Source organism: Hyperolius riggenbachi, chromosome 6, assembly GCF_040937935.1.
Source record: "Hyperolius riggenbachi isolate aHypRig1 chromosome 6, aHypRig1.pri, whole genome shotgun sequence".
NCBI lineage: Eukaryota > Metazoa > Chordata > Amphibia > Anura > Hyperoliidae > Hyperolius > Hyperolius riggenbachi.
In genome coordinates, this window is record NC_090651.1 from 221570905 (window position 1) to 221588011 (window position 17107).

At 46.3% G+C, this 17107-nt stretch overlaps 1 protein-coding gene across 1 annotated transcript in view; it reads right to left on the reverse strand.

Moving 5' to 3' along the window:
- Positions 1–17107, reverse strand: part of LOC137522655 (membrane-spanning 4-domains subfamily A member 4A-like) — a 117508-nt gene that overhangs the window by 37779 nt on the left and 62622 nt on the right. Inside the window, exon 5 of the mRNA XM_068242727.1 lies at positions 5370–5531. Coding sequence (XP_068098828.1) covers positions 5370–5531 — 162 coding nt within the window. The remainder of the gene's footprint in view (positions 1–5369; positions 5532–17107) is intronic.

Here is a 17107-nt window from a genome sequence, read left to right on the forward strand (position 1 = left end):
GAGTTGATGGGAAGGCGGATGGAGCCAAATACAGGGCAATCTTGGATGGAAACCTCTTGGAGTCTGCAAAAGACTTGAGACTGGGGCGGAGGTTCACCTTCCAGCAGGACAACAACCCTAAACATAAAGCCAGGGCAACAATGGAATGGATTAAAACAAAACATATCCATGTGTTAGAATGGCCCAGTCAAAGTCCAGATCTAAATCTAATCGAGAATCTGTGGCAAGATCTGAAAACAGCTGTTCACAAATGCTGTCCATCTAATCTGACTGAGCTGGAGCTGTTTTGCAAAGAAGAATGGGCAAGGATTACAGTCTCTAGATGTGCAAAGCTGGTAGAGACATACCATAAAAGACTAGCAGCTATAATTGCAGCAAAAGGTGGTTCTACAAAGTATTGACTCAGGGGGTTGAATAATTACGCACACCCCACTTTGCAGTTATTTATTTGTTTGGAATCATGTATGATTTTCGTTCCACTTCTCACGTGTACACCACTTTGTATTGGTCTTTCATGTGTAATTCCAATAAAATTGATTCATGTTTGTTGCAGTAATGTGAGAAAATGTGGAAAACTTCAAGGGGGCCGAATACTTTTGCAAGCCACTGTATATTTGTACACATTGATCTGGATAGTGCACCACCCACTGTTACACCTTTGTTATTAGCGCAGTGTCTGTATATTTTATTGACGTTAGTAATAACTGTTGTAAAACATTAGTAAATATTACTAACATTTTAATACAACTAAACCTAACCTACTCTCACACAGAACCCCCCCCCCCTCTACCTATCCCTAACCCTTAGACCCCCCTGGTGGTGCCTAACCCTAAGACCCCCCTGGTGATGCCTAACCCTAAGACGCCCCCTGGTGGTGCCTAACCCTAAGACCCCCTGGTGGTTCCTAACCCTAAGACCCCCTGGTGGTTCCTAACCCTAAGACCCCCCTGGTGGTGCCTAACCCTAAATTTCCCCTGGTGGTGCCTAACCCTAAGACCCCACTGGTGGTTCCTAACCCTAAGACCCCCCTGGTGGTGCCTAACCCTAAGATCCCCCTAGTGGTGACTAACCCTTAAACCTCTCTGGTGGTGCCTAACCCTAAATCTCCCCTGGTGGTGCCTAACCTAAAGACCCCCTAGTGGTGCCTAACCCTAAATCCCCCCTAGTGGTGCCTAACACTAAAACCCCCCTTAGTGAGTGCATTATTGTGTAGATAATAATGTTTTACAAATGGTGACTGTGAAAAATATATTACAATTTGTTTACTGATCGCTTAATTATGTGAATAATAATGTTTTACAAACAGTAAGGGATACAATTTTAAATAACGTTTTAGTTAAATATGATAGATATGTTTAGTATTTTTGTAAACGTTATTCGTCACGGGCTCATTTTGTAAACTTAAGCCCTCTTTTACGTTAAAACAACATTTAACGCAGAATAATGCACTGCAATGAAAAATCAATGCCCCGTTCACAGTGCACACGTTCTGTAGGTGTTTAACGCTGCACGTTAAGTGAAAGTAGTGCATGCATTGCGCTATACACATTATCAGCTGCGTTAGACTGTTTGCACATGCTCAGTAATGACTTGGAGACATACTTTTCATTGCCTGTATTTTCTACTGTATATGCTGTATATTTTGGTAATGCTGTGTTGCGACTTTATGGGCGCGTTGCGTTGTAAGTTTGCATTGCGACTTTAACGTCACATCAAAATGCAACGTCCCACTGTGAAAGAGGCCTAAGGCACTAGAGCCCTTTTTCTGCGTTTCAACGCAAAGTCGAAACTTTGCGTTGACCATGACCACGGTAAAATGAAAGTCCATAGACTTTCATTTTACCTTTCACACCCGATGCTGCGTTTCGATGCGTTGCGGTACAATGCACACGGGAGCATTTTAACATCGGGAATCTGCGTTTCCCCGTCGGGTTAATTAATTACTACTGCCGATACTCAGCGTCGCACCGCAGATTCTCGACTACACGCCACAGACTAATTAACGTGCGCAGAAGAACGGCTCCTGCACGCATTGTCTAATGTGACAGAGGCCTTAATCATCACAAGCGCAATTTGAAAACGTTAATAATCTCCGGGCGCCATTTGAAAACATTAATAATCTCTGGACGCCCTTTTTTCCTGTTCGGCGCCCATCAAACTATATTTATTATGGGGGTGAATGGTGGTGCCCTTTTTGTCCACTTGCCTCATGCGCCCAAATTTCCTGCTTCCCTCATTGGGACCCTGAGGCTTCCCCCCAAAGTAAGTATCCCTCAGAGGGGGTTTTTTTGGCTCAAAGGGCTTGATTCACAAAGCGGTGCTAACTGTTAGCACGCCTGTGAAAACCCCCTTAGCACGTCTAAACGAGCTTTTCGCACATAAAACTTTATGCGCGTAAAACTTTACGCGCGCACTGCACGCAGGGCGCTCCACGCGAAGTGCCCATTAAAGCCTACGAGACTTAGCACGCGCATAGGACTTTGCGCACAAAACTTTGTGCGCGATCTGATTGAGAAATCTGGTGCTAACCTACTTAGCACCCTGGTTAGCACGGCTAAAGACTTCAGACGTGCTAAGTAGGTTAGCACCGCTTTGTGAATCAAGCCCATAGTGCCAGACTCTAATGAGCCAATTAATCCAAATCATCTGCAAAGGGTTTCTATTTCATATATTAGTTATGCCTTTTAAGTTGAGTAACTGAAATAAATGGACTTTTGCATGATATTCTAATTTTTCGAGTTTCACCAGTATAGTCTTGCAAGACCAGGTGTATGGTTTATTCTTGCAACATTGAGATGTTACTTAGAGCGGTTTTGGCTTTGTTTCTGTTTATGCTTGGTGGCAGTAAAGACCCTTCCCCAATTGCACACATCTGGAAACACTGGTGCCATCACAACGCATGGCCCTTGCTTTTATCTGTGATTCTTCCCATCGTGGCTGTGATCTCCATTAATTTTAATGAATGGAAATCACTATTCATTTGTGGGAATTTGTTTCAGGGTGAATTACAAACAATGCATGGATGGGGACATCAGATAGTGCCCTGCAGATCATATCGCATGGCTGAAAACGTGGCTTAAATCACGCAGTGGGAAAGGCACCTAAAGTGTAAACTCGATGGACGTATGTCTTTTTTCAACCAAAATAACTATGTAACTATGTAACTATGTAACTATGTTAGAATTTCTGCTTAAGTTACTCTGCACAGGATTGGATACTTATACAGGATTTTGTCCTGTCTGTGTAACGATCGGTGTCAGCATGCAGAGAGAATCTGATTATTGGTGATCTGCAGTATCACCAAGAATACAGATATATACCTGATTATTGATGATCTGCAGAATCACCGATAATACAGATATATTACTAACCTCTGGACACCTATGTATATAAGAGTGTTTGGTGTAACAGTAATACTTTGAGAAACACACCTGATGAGCAGGTGATCTTTGGCAGTATAGGCAATACTGCTTTAGAGAGTACAGGAACCTTCCAGCAGCCTGAGACTCTCCAAAGGGTGGAGTCAGGCTGGAGGTAGGAAGGACCAGAGAGTGAGTGACACCTGAAGGTGTATGTCTTTATCTGATCCGGAGACTATCTCTTAAGGGGAGAGATAGCTCTCGAGGTCAGGCAAGCCAGGTCGGCAACACACGGACAGACAAAATACAAAGACAGAAGGCTGATTCAGTATCCAAGGCAAGCAGGGTTTGGCAACGGAATATCAGATGTGCAAGGTACCGAATCAGAGATCAGAGGAGTAGTCAGGAAAGCAATAAGTCATAACAGATATCAAAAAATGCCTAGTCTGGGTGTGAGGTCCGTGGTCTCTACACCCTGGAACTAGTCTGATGTATAACAAGTTCCCTAGTCTGGGTGTGAGGTCCATGGTCTCTACACCCTGGAACTAGTCTCAGGTATAACAGAATGGTAGTACAAGTGCCGTAGTCTGGGTGTTAGGTCCGTGGTCTCTACACCCTGGAACTAGTCTGATGTATAACCGAATGATAACACAAGTTCCCTAGTCTGGGTGTGAGGTCCATGGTCTCTACACCCTGGAACTAGTCTGAAGAATAACAGAATGATAACACAAGTTCCCTAGTCTTGGGTGTGAGGTACGTGGTCTCTACACCCTGGAACTAGTCTGATGAATAACAGAATGATAACACAAGTCCCCTAGTCTTGGGTGTGAGGTCCGTGGTCTCTACACCCTGGAACTAGTCTGAAGAATAACAGAATGATAACACAAGTTCCCTAGTCTTGGGTGTGAGGTCCGTGGTCTCTACACCCTGGAACTAGTCTGAAGAATAACAGAATGATAATACAAGTAATCTGGCTCAGTGTGAATTCCCAGGTCCTCCTGGTTCAAACACACTGTTGGATCTGACTAAGGTCTGAATGCTTCCACGTAGTGTTCGCAACGGCAGACAACCAGCAACTGACAAGCAAGCTGTATATATAGTTGCAGGACTCTGCCGCCCCGCCCGAACCACTCAGCCAATCAGGAGTCCAGCAGGAATTAGCTGATCGTCCTGATCAGCTGATACATCTCCTGCTGGTATAAAGGTCCTGACTTCTGGCGCGCGCGCGCGTAGCTCTCCATCCAGGTGCACTAGAGATCCCAGCCGACCCGGACATGTGTTGCTGTGCGGACAAACCGCCGCGCTGGACGCGGAATCAGCCGCCTTGCTGTCAGTACACGCGGCGGCTTTTCTGCGCTCTCCCACAGTACCAGACGCACGTTGCTGCGTGCAAACCGCCACGCTGGACGCGGAACCAGCCGCCTTGCTGTCAGTACACGCGGCGGCTTTTCCGCGTTTCCTTACAGTCTGGCTTTTTTAATTTGGTGACACTTCCATAGCTGGAGCGCCTTCTCAGTCTCCTCGAGTATCTTGGTGATCAGTTCTTTTTTATTAGTCAGTATGGTTTATGTGCTACTCTTTTTGCCCCAACATGGCTTTCATTTTACTGTGATTTGATTTTATGACTAAATTATTATCTTATATATATAATGGAGTGCTGGATCAGATCTTTTGATGTTTATCACTGTACGGGTCTCATCCACAGTTCCCCATCACCACATAAAGGTAATACAAACCTCTAGAAAGCGGAAATAGGGGTTTGAAAAGAAGGCAATACATTGGAGAATCAGGTGGGCACAGGAGAAGGAACATGTGCTATAAGGGGTAAGAGAAGTAGTTGGCATGAGTGGGAATGTAGCAAAGAATGTCCAGTTTTTTTCCTGGCTCAAGGTGACAAAACCTTCTGGGAATACGCACTAGAGTGAAAGTTCAAGGCGTAAACTGGCAATATTCCTGTTTCTTTTCTTGCCGTGCTATAACTGCTAATAATTTATAACATATGTTACTTACTTTTTGGCTATATTCTCCTTCACAAGTCTTACTGGGTCCATGGTATGCACAATACACCATGTAAGATGAAAGGTATTGTAATGCAAGTGAAATGGAAAGTAATGCAATTGCAATCCCAGCAACTACTGAGCAGATGATATTCAGGACCAGAATGGACTTCACCTTGAACAAAAACAGCAGCATAATTATCATTTTTTTATCAGCTTAACGTTAATTTTAACCACTTAATATTATTTATTGTATTTATAAAGCGCCAACATATTACACAGCGCTGGACAATAAATATATACAATGATGCAAGGACGACAGACATAACAAGGTTACTGTATACAACATAGAACAAAGTTATACCAGGCAAACGGTACAAGATACATGATAATGCGATTATGGGCTGGTTAGGTAGGCCCAGTAATACAAGTACGAGGCAGTCACAGGAATTGAGCACACAATCATGTAGATTACACTAGGGAAGGGAGGACCCTGCCAGAGGCTTACAATCTGTGGAAGGGGAGGGGGGGGGGGGGGGCGGACCACTTTGGTGTTTTTACCCCTTAAAGGAGAAGCAAGGCAAACTATCTTTACTTACCATGGGCTTCTTCCAGCCCCTACAAGTCATATAGCGCTGTGTAATATGTCAGCGCTGCGTAATATGTTGGCGCTTTATAAATACAATAAATAATAATAATAATATGTGTTCCTCGCCGCAGCTCCGTTCTTCTCCCGTCTCCTGCAGGCAGCCTCTGAAGATTGCCGACCCTGATGGGTTGGTGTCTTCTGCGCATGCGTAGGCATGCACCAGTGCCGCGTATGAATGTTCCCGCATCATCAGTAGCCTACTGCGCCTGTGCCGGGTTCAAAGGCCAGCGAGAGAAGGAAAAGAGCGGAGCTGAGGGGAGGGACACACGTGACTTGTAGGGACTGGAATAAGCCCTAGGTAAGTAAACAAAGTTTTATTTCACTTGCCTCGCTTGTCCTTTAAGGTTCAATCTGTGTCACTATTGATACAGCAATAACTTTTTTTATCACTTGTGCCATCAAAGTGGTATACACATTTTATTTTATTTATTTATTTATTTATTTTTTGGGGAGGGGGGGGGGGGGGTAATGTAGGCTTTCTTTGGGTACATTTTTTTTTATTTCAAATATTTTTTATTGAAGTTTTGTAATAAGGTAGCAAACATAAGGTTCCAATAACACTATCATGAATGAGAAAGACAACAAGGTAACATTGTGTTGGTATAACATTTTCAGCATACAAGGGAACCACAGCTAGGCAAACGGTTCATAAATGAGAGAGAAATAGACCATATTTCAATCTTATGTATAGCATACGCACACCTAGTTCATGCATGAGATACCAAGCCCACTTGTGATTATTGGACGGGAAGTGACGGGAGGGAGATAACTAATGAGGATCTCAAATGTGAACCAGAGGTATAATACCAGCTATCTGGAACATGCTTTTAAATGGGTTGGGGAATAGGAAGGGGATTTGGCCAGGATATGGATATTTGGCCCAAATTAGTGTCTTCAGGGTCCACACTGTAAAGTGTGTGGATCCCCTGCTATTGTGGCAAAGAGAGAGTAGAAAAGGAATGCAAGGGTCCCAGATCCCTTCAAAAGTCGTGTAAGATGCTGGTTACCTTTTCATTTATCATATAATTGTTCAATCGCATTTTAACTTCTTCGAAATTTACAGAGGTTTTTCCCCAATTTTTAGCTATGGACATGGTAGCTGCGGAAAAAACTAAAGAGGTCAGCTTGTTTTGGTGAGTGTTGAGAGTGTCAATTTTCTCGTGCAAGAGGGCCTGCCAGGGATCCTTGAGGATTGACTTATGGAATAGGGCTGACAGTAGTCTGTAGACCTGGCTCCAAAATCTAAGGAGGCGGGAGCAGGAGCACCAAGTGTGGAGCATGTCGCCTCTGACTCTGCATCCCCTAAAACAAAAGGGGTTAGCTGAGGGAAAAACTTTAGCTATTCTGGCCGGGACTAAGTACCATCTAGTCAGGAGTTTAGAAGCTGCTTCAACTGTATGCAAGTTATTAGAGCATCATGTTACCCTGCTCCAGATATTTAGCCAATCTTCCTTATCTCTGGTTTCTCTGAGATCAGATTCCCATCTGGCGACATAGGCATGTTGGATTGGATGTTGTGGGCATGTAAGAAATAAATAAACTGAGGAGATGAGACCACGAGAGCCAGGGCGGTGGAGACAGATGTTTTCGAATGGGGTTAGGTCCCAGGGGGGGCTCAATCTTTAAGGAGGGTGCTAATTCAATGTCTAATTTGGAGAAAGCGATAAAATTCTGACTTGGGAATTTTGTGTTTTTCCTGGAGGTCTGACCAAGAGTAGAAGCCGCTGGGAGACAGGAGGTGAGTCAAATAGTTTAAATTGTGTGTGGTCCACCAAGAAAAGGATCCTGGAGCATCCAAGCCTGGCTTAAAAAGCGGGTTGCCGGTTAGAGGTAGAAGGGGTAGATAAGGTGACTGTAAGTTGGCTGAGTAGCGTATTGAGTCCCATACTTGTAAGTTATGAAGTAGGGGAGGGCTGATTGTAGGGGGCCTCAATTTATTGGGAAGCCAGAGCAGAGTGCTGGGGAGCATATCGGGGATTTCCAGGAAGACCCAAAGAGGGGTGTTCTGGGGTTGAAAGAGGTGTGTCAATTTGCAAATGGAAGCTGCTTGATAATAAGAGAGGATTCTTTGGGTAATTTTTTTAATGACTTGTTTAATTTTATAGGCATTTTACAGTGGAAAAATAGACATACATGCAGAAAATACATTTTTTTTTCATTTTTCACCTTTCTAATTTTCACATGACAAGTGCCACAGTTATCCAACACCTCAAAAGATATTATTATATATTATGTTAGCTCTTTGCAGGTTAAAATGATACCATATATGGCGTATTCCATCACTAGTTGGGCATGTACAATACCATTATCATCAGCCTGTGTGTTTGTAGCGATTGGATGCGATAGCTAGGGTGCACAGTTTGGAGAGCCCAGTGCTGTACAGATGCATTGCTAGGCTATGCATTGATACAGTGTTGGGTCCTCGAGCTGTCGCCCTAGCAATCACATCCAATCACTACGGGTGACAGCCATTATAGAATCCACGAATCTTAAATATAGTTGACATAAGGTATTATTACCGGTTAAGTTGGGTAGGAGTTAACACTTCCCTTTTGTAAAACTGCTCAGCTTTTTTTTTTTTTTTTTTTGTACTTTTTATGAATTATTGCTGCTGTTGACAATAGTAGAAATAATTTACAACACAGACATCTGATTGGCTCTGTGAACAAAAGTTCACTTGCACCAATCAGAGCTCTGCAAGTATTTGTGGGTGCATGTGCGAACGCGCACATGGGGATTTCAATGCTGGACATACCTGGTATGTCCAAAAACCTAGAGCAGTACTGAACTGGAAATACAAGGTACTCCCAGAAACGTTATGTCCTTAAATACAAGGGGTAACATTGTATTGAAGAGGAGCAAAAGCATCTTGAAATCTCTCTCTGAAACTCACCATTCGTTTATTGATCTGGACCAATGGAAATCCTTATTTTCCAGAATCCTCAATAATCAGATCAGTGGACACATAGGAATCAAAAAATTGTAGATGCTTTTGTCAGGGCTTCCATCTCATTTCTATACAAAACTGACTGTAAGCCCCAGTGAAAGCATCTTTAAATTTCCTGGAATAGCTCTATATTCTCTTTTCCAGTAAGCATCATTTCTGCTAAGGGCTTGCATTGGTGGTCATATCGACTGATTAAAAGATAAAGCCGACTGCACAGGTCTGGCTTTGTGTCAACATTCTACAAAAGCATATTGGGACCTGTAGTGTATATTGGGTCCTGTAGTGTTCCATATTCAAAGTAATGGCAAACATGATGAGTGGAAGACTAACAAGCCCTAAACTGATTGTTGGATTGAAAGTTTGCAGGTAGCAAGTACATACCCTGTAGGTGAGCTGAGGCTGATTACTGGTGATCAGCAAACCAGACAAGGTATTAGGGAGCAAGCAGGTACAGAGTAAGGACTTAGAAGGTGAACAGTAACAAGTTGTCAGCATTCTATGCAAGGTAAGCATGGAGTCAGGGCATAGGAGGAAGTCTGGAACAGGTTGTTAATAGTCCAGGTTAAGTAACAGGGAGCAAGCAGGAACAAGGCAAAGCAAGAATCAAGTATAGCAAGAGCTGGAAAAAACTATTCAGGGACATAGAGAGAATAAAGAGAAAGTGGTTAGGACAGAAACCTTGATGAACTGACAAGGGTTTTCAGTCTAGGAAATGCTTATAGTATATAGGCTGTGTGCGCTATCTCAAAAACATGGGTATCATTGGAAGCTCACTGGAGTTAATAACGGCATCACATCCAAAAATGTAATTTTTAAAATAATCTTCATGTTTGGAGTAGGTGTGTAGGTGTGATAATAAGTAGTGATAAAATTATTAGCGCATGAATGGGAGCAGTGATGAAATGTAATAATTGCTTTTGTCCTTAAAGGATAAATGAAGTGAGAGGGATATGGAGGGTGCCATATTTACTTCAGATTGGCAATTCAAAGAGACGTGCCAAACTTCCTTCCCAGTCATCTGACTGGAAAGGACCAATCAGACCAGCAGGCTGCCTCTTCCACCCGCATGCTGGAGAAATCCCCAGCGCTAGTTGGACTCTGTTACTCCAGGAGACAGGATTCTCCTCGCGTCGAGCCACCTGGCCAGACCCAGACCAGGAAAAGGCTCTAGTCCCGGACCCCGCTATCTAACATCAGCCCAACACTGCTAGCACATGCCTGTGTTAATGAGCACAGGCATGTCCTAGCATGCGCACTATGCTCATCACTGTAATGACAGTATATACAGTGGCTTGCAAAAGTATTCGGCCCCCTTGAAGTTTTCCACATTTTGTCACATTACTGCCACAAACATGAATCAATTTTATTGGAATTCCACATGAAAGACCAATACAAAGTGGTGTACTCGTGAGAAGAGGAATGAAAATCATACATTATTCCAGACATTTTTTACAAATCAATAACTGGAAAGTGGGGTGTGCATAATTATTTGGCCCCCTGAGTTAATACTTTGTAGAACCACCTTTTGCTGCAATTACAGCTGCCAGTCTTTTAGGGTATGTCTCTACCAACTTTGCACATCTAGAGACTGATATCCTTGCCCATTCTTGTTTGCAAAACAGCTCCAGCTCAGTCAGATTAGATGGAAGGGTTTGTGAACAACAGTTTTCAGATCTTGCCACAAATTCTCGATTAGATTTAGATCTGGACTTTGACTGGGACATTCTAACACATAGATATGTTTTGTTTTAAACCATTCCATTGTTTCCCTGGCTTTATGTTTAGGGTGGTTGTCCTGCTGGAAGGTGAACCTCCGCCCCAGTCTCAAGTCTTTTGCAGACTCCAAGAGGTTTTCTCCAAGATTGCCCTGTATTTGGCTCCATCCATCTTCCCTTTAACTCTGACCAGCTTCCCTGTCCCTGCTGAAGAGAAGCACCCCCAGAGCATGATGCTGCCACCACCAGAGCCGTGACAAGGTCCTCCAGCACCCAAGGCTGAGACACCAAAGTGCGCCCCTCCATCCCTGCCACCCCATCCATCACACACTGATTGCTATTAGACTAAGAGCCGCCACAGGGCCCACAACCTCCCCAACACCTTAATATCTAGTTATCTGGCTTGCAGTCACTGCCATGTATCCCCTTTTCTTATTTCTTTCTGCTTCAAACACAATTAGGAATGACATCTGAATGAATTCTGCGCCCCCTCCTACACTGCGCCCAGAGGCTGGAGCCTCTCCAGCCTATGCCTCGGCCCGGCCCTGGCCACCACCATATTTAACAGTGGGTATGGTGTGCTCTGAGTGATGTGCAGAGTTAGTTTTCCGCCACACCTAGCGCTTTGCATTTTGGCCAAAAAGTTCCATTTTGGTCTCATCTGACCAGAGCACCTTCTTCCACATGTTTGCTGTGTCCCCCACATGGCTTGTGCCAAACTGCAAAATGGGACTTCTTATGCTTTTCTGTTAACAATGGCTTTCTTCTTGCCACTCTTCCATAAAGGCCAACTTTGTGCAGTGCACGACTAATACTTGTCCTATGAACAGATTCCCACACCTGAGCTGTAGATCTCTGCAGCTCGTCCAGAGTCACCATGGGCCTCTTGACTGCATTTCTGATCAGCGCTCTCCTTGTTCGGCCTGTGAGTTTAGGTGAACGGCCTTGTCTTGGTAGGTTTACAGTTGTGCCATACTCCTTCCATTTCTGAATGATCGCTTGAACAGTGTTCAGTGGGATGTTCAAGGCTTTGGAAATCTTTTTGTAGCCTAAGCCTGCTTTAACTTTCTCAATAACGTTATCCCTGACCTGTCTGGTGTGTTATTTGGACTTCATGGTGTTGTTGCTCCCAATATTCTCTTAGACAACATCTGAGGCCATCACAGAGCAGCTGTATTTGTACTGACATTAGATTACACACAGCTGCACTCTATTTAGTCATTAGCACTCATCAGGCAATGTCTATGGGCAACTGACTGCACTCAGACCAAAGAGGGCTGAATAATTACGCACACCCCACTTTGCAGTTATTGATTTGTAAAAAATGTTTGGAATCATGTATGATTTTCATTCCACTTCTCACGTGTACACCACTTTGTATTGGTCTTTCATGTGGAATTCCAATAAAATTGATTCATGTTTGTGGCAGTAATGTGACAAAGTGTGGAAAACTTCAAGGGGGCCGAATACTTTTGCAAGCCACTGTATGACCAGGTGCCTACACATGCACCACAGACTTACTGTCTTAATATACTGTAGGAGAGGCACAAGTGGTTAAAGGGGCAGTATTGCGAAAAAAAGTCCTTTTTACTTCATTACATATAAGTTATGTACAAGTGGAGTAATACTTTAACCACTTCCCGACCGCCTAACGCACAGAGGCGGCCGGGAAGTGGACCCCACAAGGACCAGCTCATGCTCAAAGGCGGCGGTCCTTGTAGGGGCATGGGCGGAGCGATCGCGTCATCAGTGACGCGATCCTCCGCCGGGAGTCGGAAGCCCGGCATTTTGTCTCCGCTCGCCGGCCACTTAGCAGCGCCGGCGAGCGGAGGAATCCGTGCATGGGACCAATCAGAATGTATAAGGCACTTTGTTAGGTAAACAAAGTGCCTTATACGTGCTTCCTCCTCGCCTCGTGGTCTCATTGTTGCAGAGACCACCAGCAAGGAGGAAGCACTTTGTAAGTAGACAACACACAGCATTTTTTGCCTAACAGCCCCCCTGATCACCCACCCCAGGCCTCATACCCCCCCTGATCACCCCAGCAGACCCCTGCCTAGCACCCTTGCACCCCTGCAAACCCCCCCCCCCCCCCCCCCACCTGCCACTAACTAGCGACACTGCCCCTTAGTTTAGGTCCCTAACTGCCTCCTAGTCACCCCTGATCCCCCCCCCCTACCTTTAGATCACCCCCAGACCCCATCCCAGACTACCCCCCTGTATACTGTATACATCTGTATACAGCTACCTTACCCCCTGATCCCCCTCTGATCCCCCTCTGATCACCTGTCTATTACCTGTCCATCACCCCTCAGCACCCCCACCCATCAGAGCAGACCCTAACTGCCTGCGGGGGTAACCGATCACCTGCCCAGGCCCTCGATTGCCCTCATACCCCCCTCCTGATTACATCCCCTGCTCTTTGTTTACATCTGTCCTCCCCAGCAATCACTAACTGATCTGCGATCAGTAACCCCCTGTGTCTGCCTCTCATCAGATCAGGACTCAGTCTGCCCCGTGCGGGCTCCTGATAAACCCCCCACCCCCTCAAATCGCCCTCACCCCCCCCCCTAATTACCGTCCAAGTGCATTGTATTTGACTGTGCTTTGATTGTATCGATTGTGCTGCGCTTGTATTTGATTGTGCTGCGATTGTATTCGATTGTGCTGCGATTGTATTTGATTGTCCCGTAATCTGCTTGGATTGTCCCGTGATTGTTTGATTGTCTCTGAGACCCCACTTCCCGCCACACCCAACCCCACCCTCCCCCCATCACCTTCCGAATGCATCAGATTTGCTTGTGCTGTGATTGTATTCGATTGTGCTGTAATTGTATTTGATTGTCTCGTGATCGGCTTCGATTGCCCCGTGATTGTTTGATTGCCTCTGAGACCCCACTTCCTGCCACACCCAACCCCCCCCTCCTCCCCCCCCCCCCCCCCCCCACCACCACCTCCAACCACCACCTTCCGAGTGCATCAGATTTGCTTGTGCTGCGATTGTATTCAATTGTGCTGTAATTGTATTTGATTGTCCCGTGATCGGCTTCGATTGTCCCGTGATTGTTTGATTGCCTGAGACCCCACTTCCCGCCACACCCAACCCCACCCTCCCCCCCCCACCACCTCCAACCACCACCTTCCGAGTGCATCAGATTTGCTTGTGCTGCGATTGTATTCGATTGTGCTGTAATTGTATTTGATTGTCCCGTGATCGGCTTCGATTGTCCCGTGATTGTTTGATTGCCTCTGAGACCCCACTTCCTGCCACACCCAACCCCACCCTCCCCCCATCACCTTCCGAGTGCATCAGATTTGATTGTGCTGTGATTGGATTCGATTGTGCTGTAATTGTATTTGATTGTCCCGTGATCGGCTTCGATTGCCCCGTGATTGTTTGATTGCCTGAGACCCCACTTCCCGCCACACCCAACCCCACCCTCCCCCCCACCACACCCAACCCCACCCTCCCCCCCACCACTTCCAACCACCACCTTCCGAGTGCATCAGATTTGATTGTGCTGTGATTGGATTCGATTGTGCTGTAATTGTATTTGATTGTCCCGTGATCGGCTTCAATTGCCCCGTGATTGTTTGATTGCCTGAGACCCCACTTCCCGCCACACTCAACCCCACCCTCCCCCCCACCACACCCAACCCCACCCTCCCCCCCACCACTTCCAACCACCACCTTCCGAGTGCATCAGATTTGATTGTGCTGTGATTGGATTCGATTGTGCTGTAATTGTATTTGATTGTCCCGTGATCGGCTTTGATTGCCCCGTGATTGTTTGATTGCCTGAGACCCCACTTCCCGCCACACCCAACCCCACCCTCCCCCCCCACTACACCCAACCCCACCCTCCCCCCCACCACTTCCAACCACCACCTTCCGAGTGCATCAGATTTGCTTGTGCTGTGATTGGAGTCGATTGTGCTGTAATTGTATTTGTTTGTCCCGTGATTGTTTGATTGCCTCTGAGACCCCACTTCCCACCAACCCCATTACCTCTCAAATACTCCCTTTTTGCTAGGAAGGTGCTCTTTTTTTCTGGGTAGTCTCGGAGGAAAACCCCATAAATTTAGCAATCCACAATGGCAAGAAGGGGGCTTTCCGATGACGAGGTATACAGGTACATGGACCAGTCGGATGAGTTCTTTTGGGAAGAATCATCCGTCGAATCTTCCGGGTCCGAATTTGAACCTGTAGAAAGCAGTGGTTCCCTGACCGAAAGTAATGACGAGGCTTTGGTCCCGGCTAGAGCCAGGCGTACCAGACCCCAAGTCGTTAGACCGCAGGTGGCGCAGGATCTGCCTCAAGGGCAGCAGGGTGGTGCTAGCGCTGTTAGTTTTCTTGGTGAGGCAGGCACCAGCAGCGCAGCATCTCCTGGACTTGGTACCAGTACTTCTGTAGACCCTGGCGAAGTGGTGAGCGTCAGCATGGAAGTTGAAACTGGTACGGTGGCAAGTGCAGTAGTACCCCCGTCGCAGCCACCAAGAAGAAGACGGGCCGTAGTACCCATAGACTCCCAGAGGTGCTGGCACAACCAGATTGGCAATCCCCTGATTCCGCCGCACCCGTAGTGCCCCCTTTCACCGCCCAGTCTGGAGTCCAGGTGGCGACAGCTCATCTAGGAACGGCCCTAGACTTTTTGCAGCTGTTCATCACCCAGGTTCTCTTGGACTTAATTGTGGTTGAGACCAACCGTAAAGCCACACAATTCATCACTGAGCACCCGGAGAGCATGTATGCCCAGCCTTTCCGGTGGAAACCAGTCCAAGTTTCCGCCATTAAAATCTTTTTGGCCCTTATCCTTCACTTGGGACTAATGAAACAGAATGTACTGCGGTCGTATTGGTCTACGAACCCAGTAAATCATGTTCCCTTGTACCCTGCTGCCATGTCCAGGACACGATTTGAGTCCATCCTGCGCTTCCTGCACTTCAACGACGACGAAACCTGTCATGAAAAGGGCCACCCTGCTTATGACCGGCTCCACAAAATTCGGCCCCTCATAGACCACCTGTCATCAACATTTGCAGATGCTTATATCCCTGAGCAGAACATCTGCATAGACGAGTCCCTCTTACGCTTTACCGGGCGCCTTGGCATCAGACAGTACATCCCAAGCAAGCGCACCCGGTATGGGGTGAAACTGTATAAGCTCTGTGAAAGGGCCACAGGCTATACATGTCGTTTTAGGGTCTATGAGGGAAAAGACTCAAAATTGGAGCCGGTCGGATGCCCTGACTACCTGGGGAGCAGTGGAAAGGTTGTGTGGGACTTGGTGTCACCCTTGTTCCAGAAGGGGTGCCATCTTTTTGTGGACAATTATTACACAAGTGTGGCCCTCTTTCAGCACTTAAAGTTAGAAGGAATCCGATGCTGTGGCACTGCGCGGCCTAGTCGCCAGGGCTTCCCCCAACGGCTCGTTACCACCAGACTTGAACGGGGGCAGAGGGCCGCCTTGCGTACTGAAGACCTGCTCACGGTGAAAAGGAGGGACAAGAGGGACATTTACTTTCTGTCCACCATTCACACAGACACGACAGTCCAAATTCAACGGGCAACTGCGGTCATTGAAAAGCCCCTTGTCGTCCACGAATATAATGTCAACATGGGAGGGGTGGCCTTCAATGACCAGAGGTTAGCGCCCTATTTAGTTACCCGGAAAACAGGACGCTGGTATAAGAAAGTGTCTTTTTATCTGATTCAATTGGCAGTATACAACAGCTTTGTTCTCTACAGTAAGGCTGGGAGAACTGGATCTTTCCTTCAATTTCAGGAACAGATCATTCTGGACATCCTGTATCCAGGAGGTGTCAGGGTCCCCCCCCCAGATGCAACTAGCCGATTGCATGGAAGGCATTACGCCTATCAGATTCCGAGTACCCCAGGTCAACGCATCCGAAGAAAACGTTGTCGTGTCTGCAGCAGTGCTAGAAGAAGGACTGACACCGTTTTTTATTGTCCCAAATGTCCTGACCACCCTGGCCTATGCGTAGGGGAGTGTTTTGAGAGGTACCACGAGCAGGTACACTATTAGAACCTAGGGAACTCCAGACACAGGAGTAGGCACACACTCAGTGGTCTTTCGCACATTGTCGCAGGGAGAGGAGAGGTAAGCTTGAAAACCAAACGGGTAAGCATAAAAGTCGGAAGAAGGATCGGTTTCCATGCTTGATATTGCTGATCTGTCCTGGGTTGGCGATATAAGACGGCATGTTTGAATTTCCCTTGAGTGTGGACACCCCCGGTTTATATGTGATTTGGGCCTATGATGATGCTTTAATGCCACACAGAGTCATCTCTATTGGCAGGCATATTGCTGTATCCTACAGGCATAATGCTGTATACTAAAGTTCTGAGGCCCAGTCACATAAGTTGGTGGCTCACCCTGAGTGCAGGGTGTCACGGGGTGTCTCTCTCCTGAGGTTAT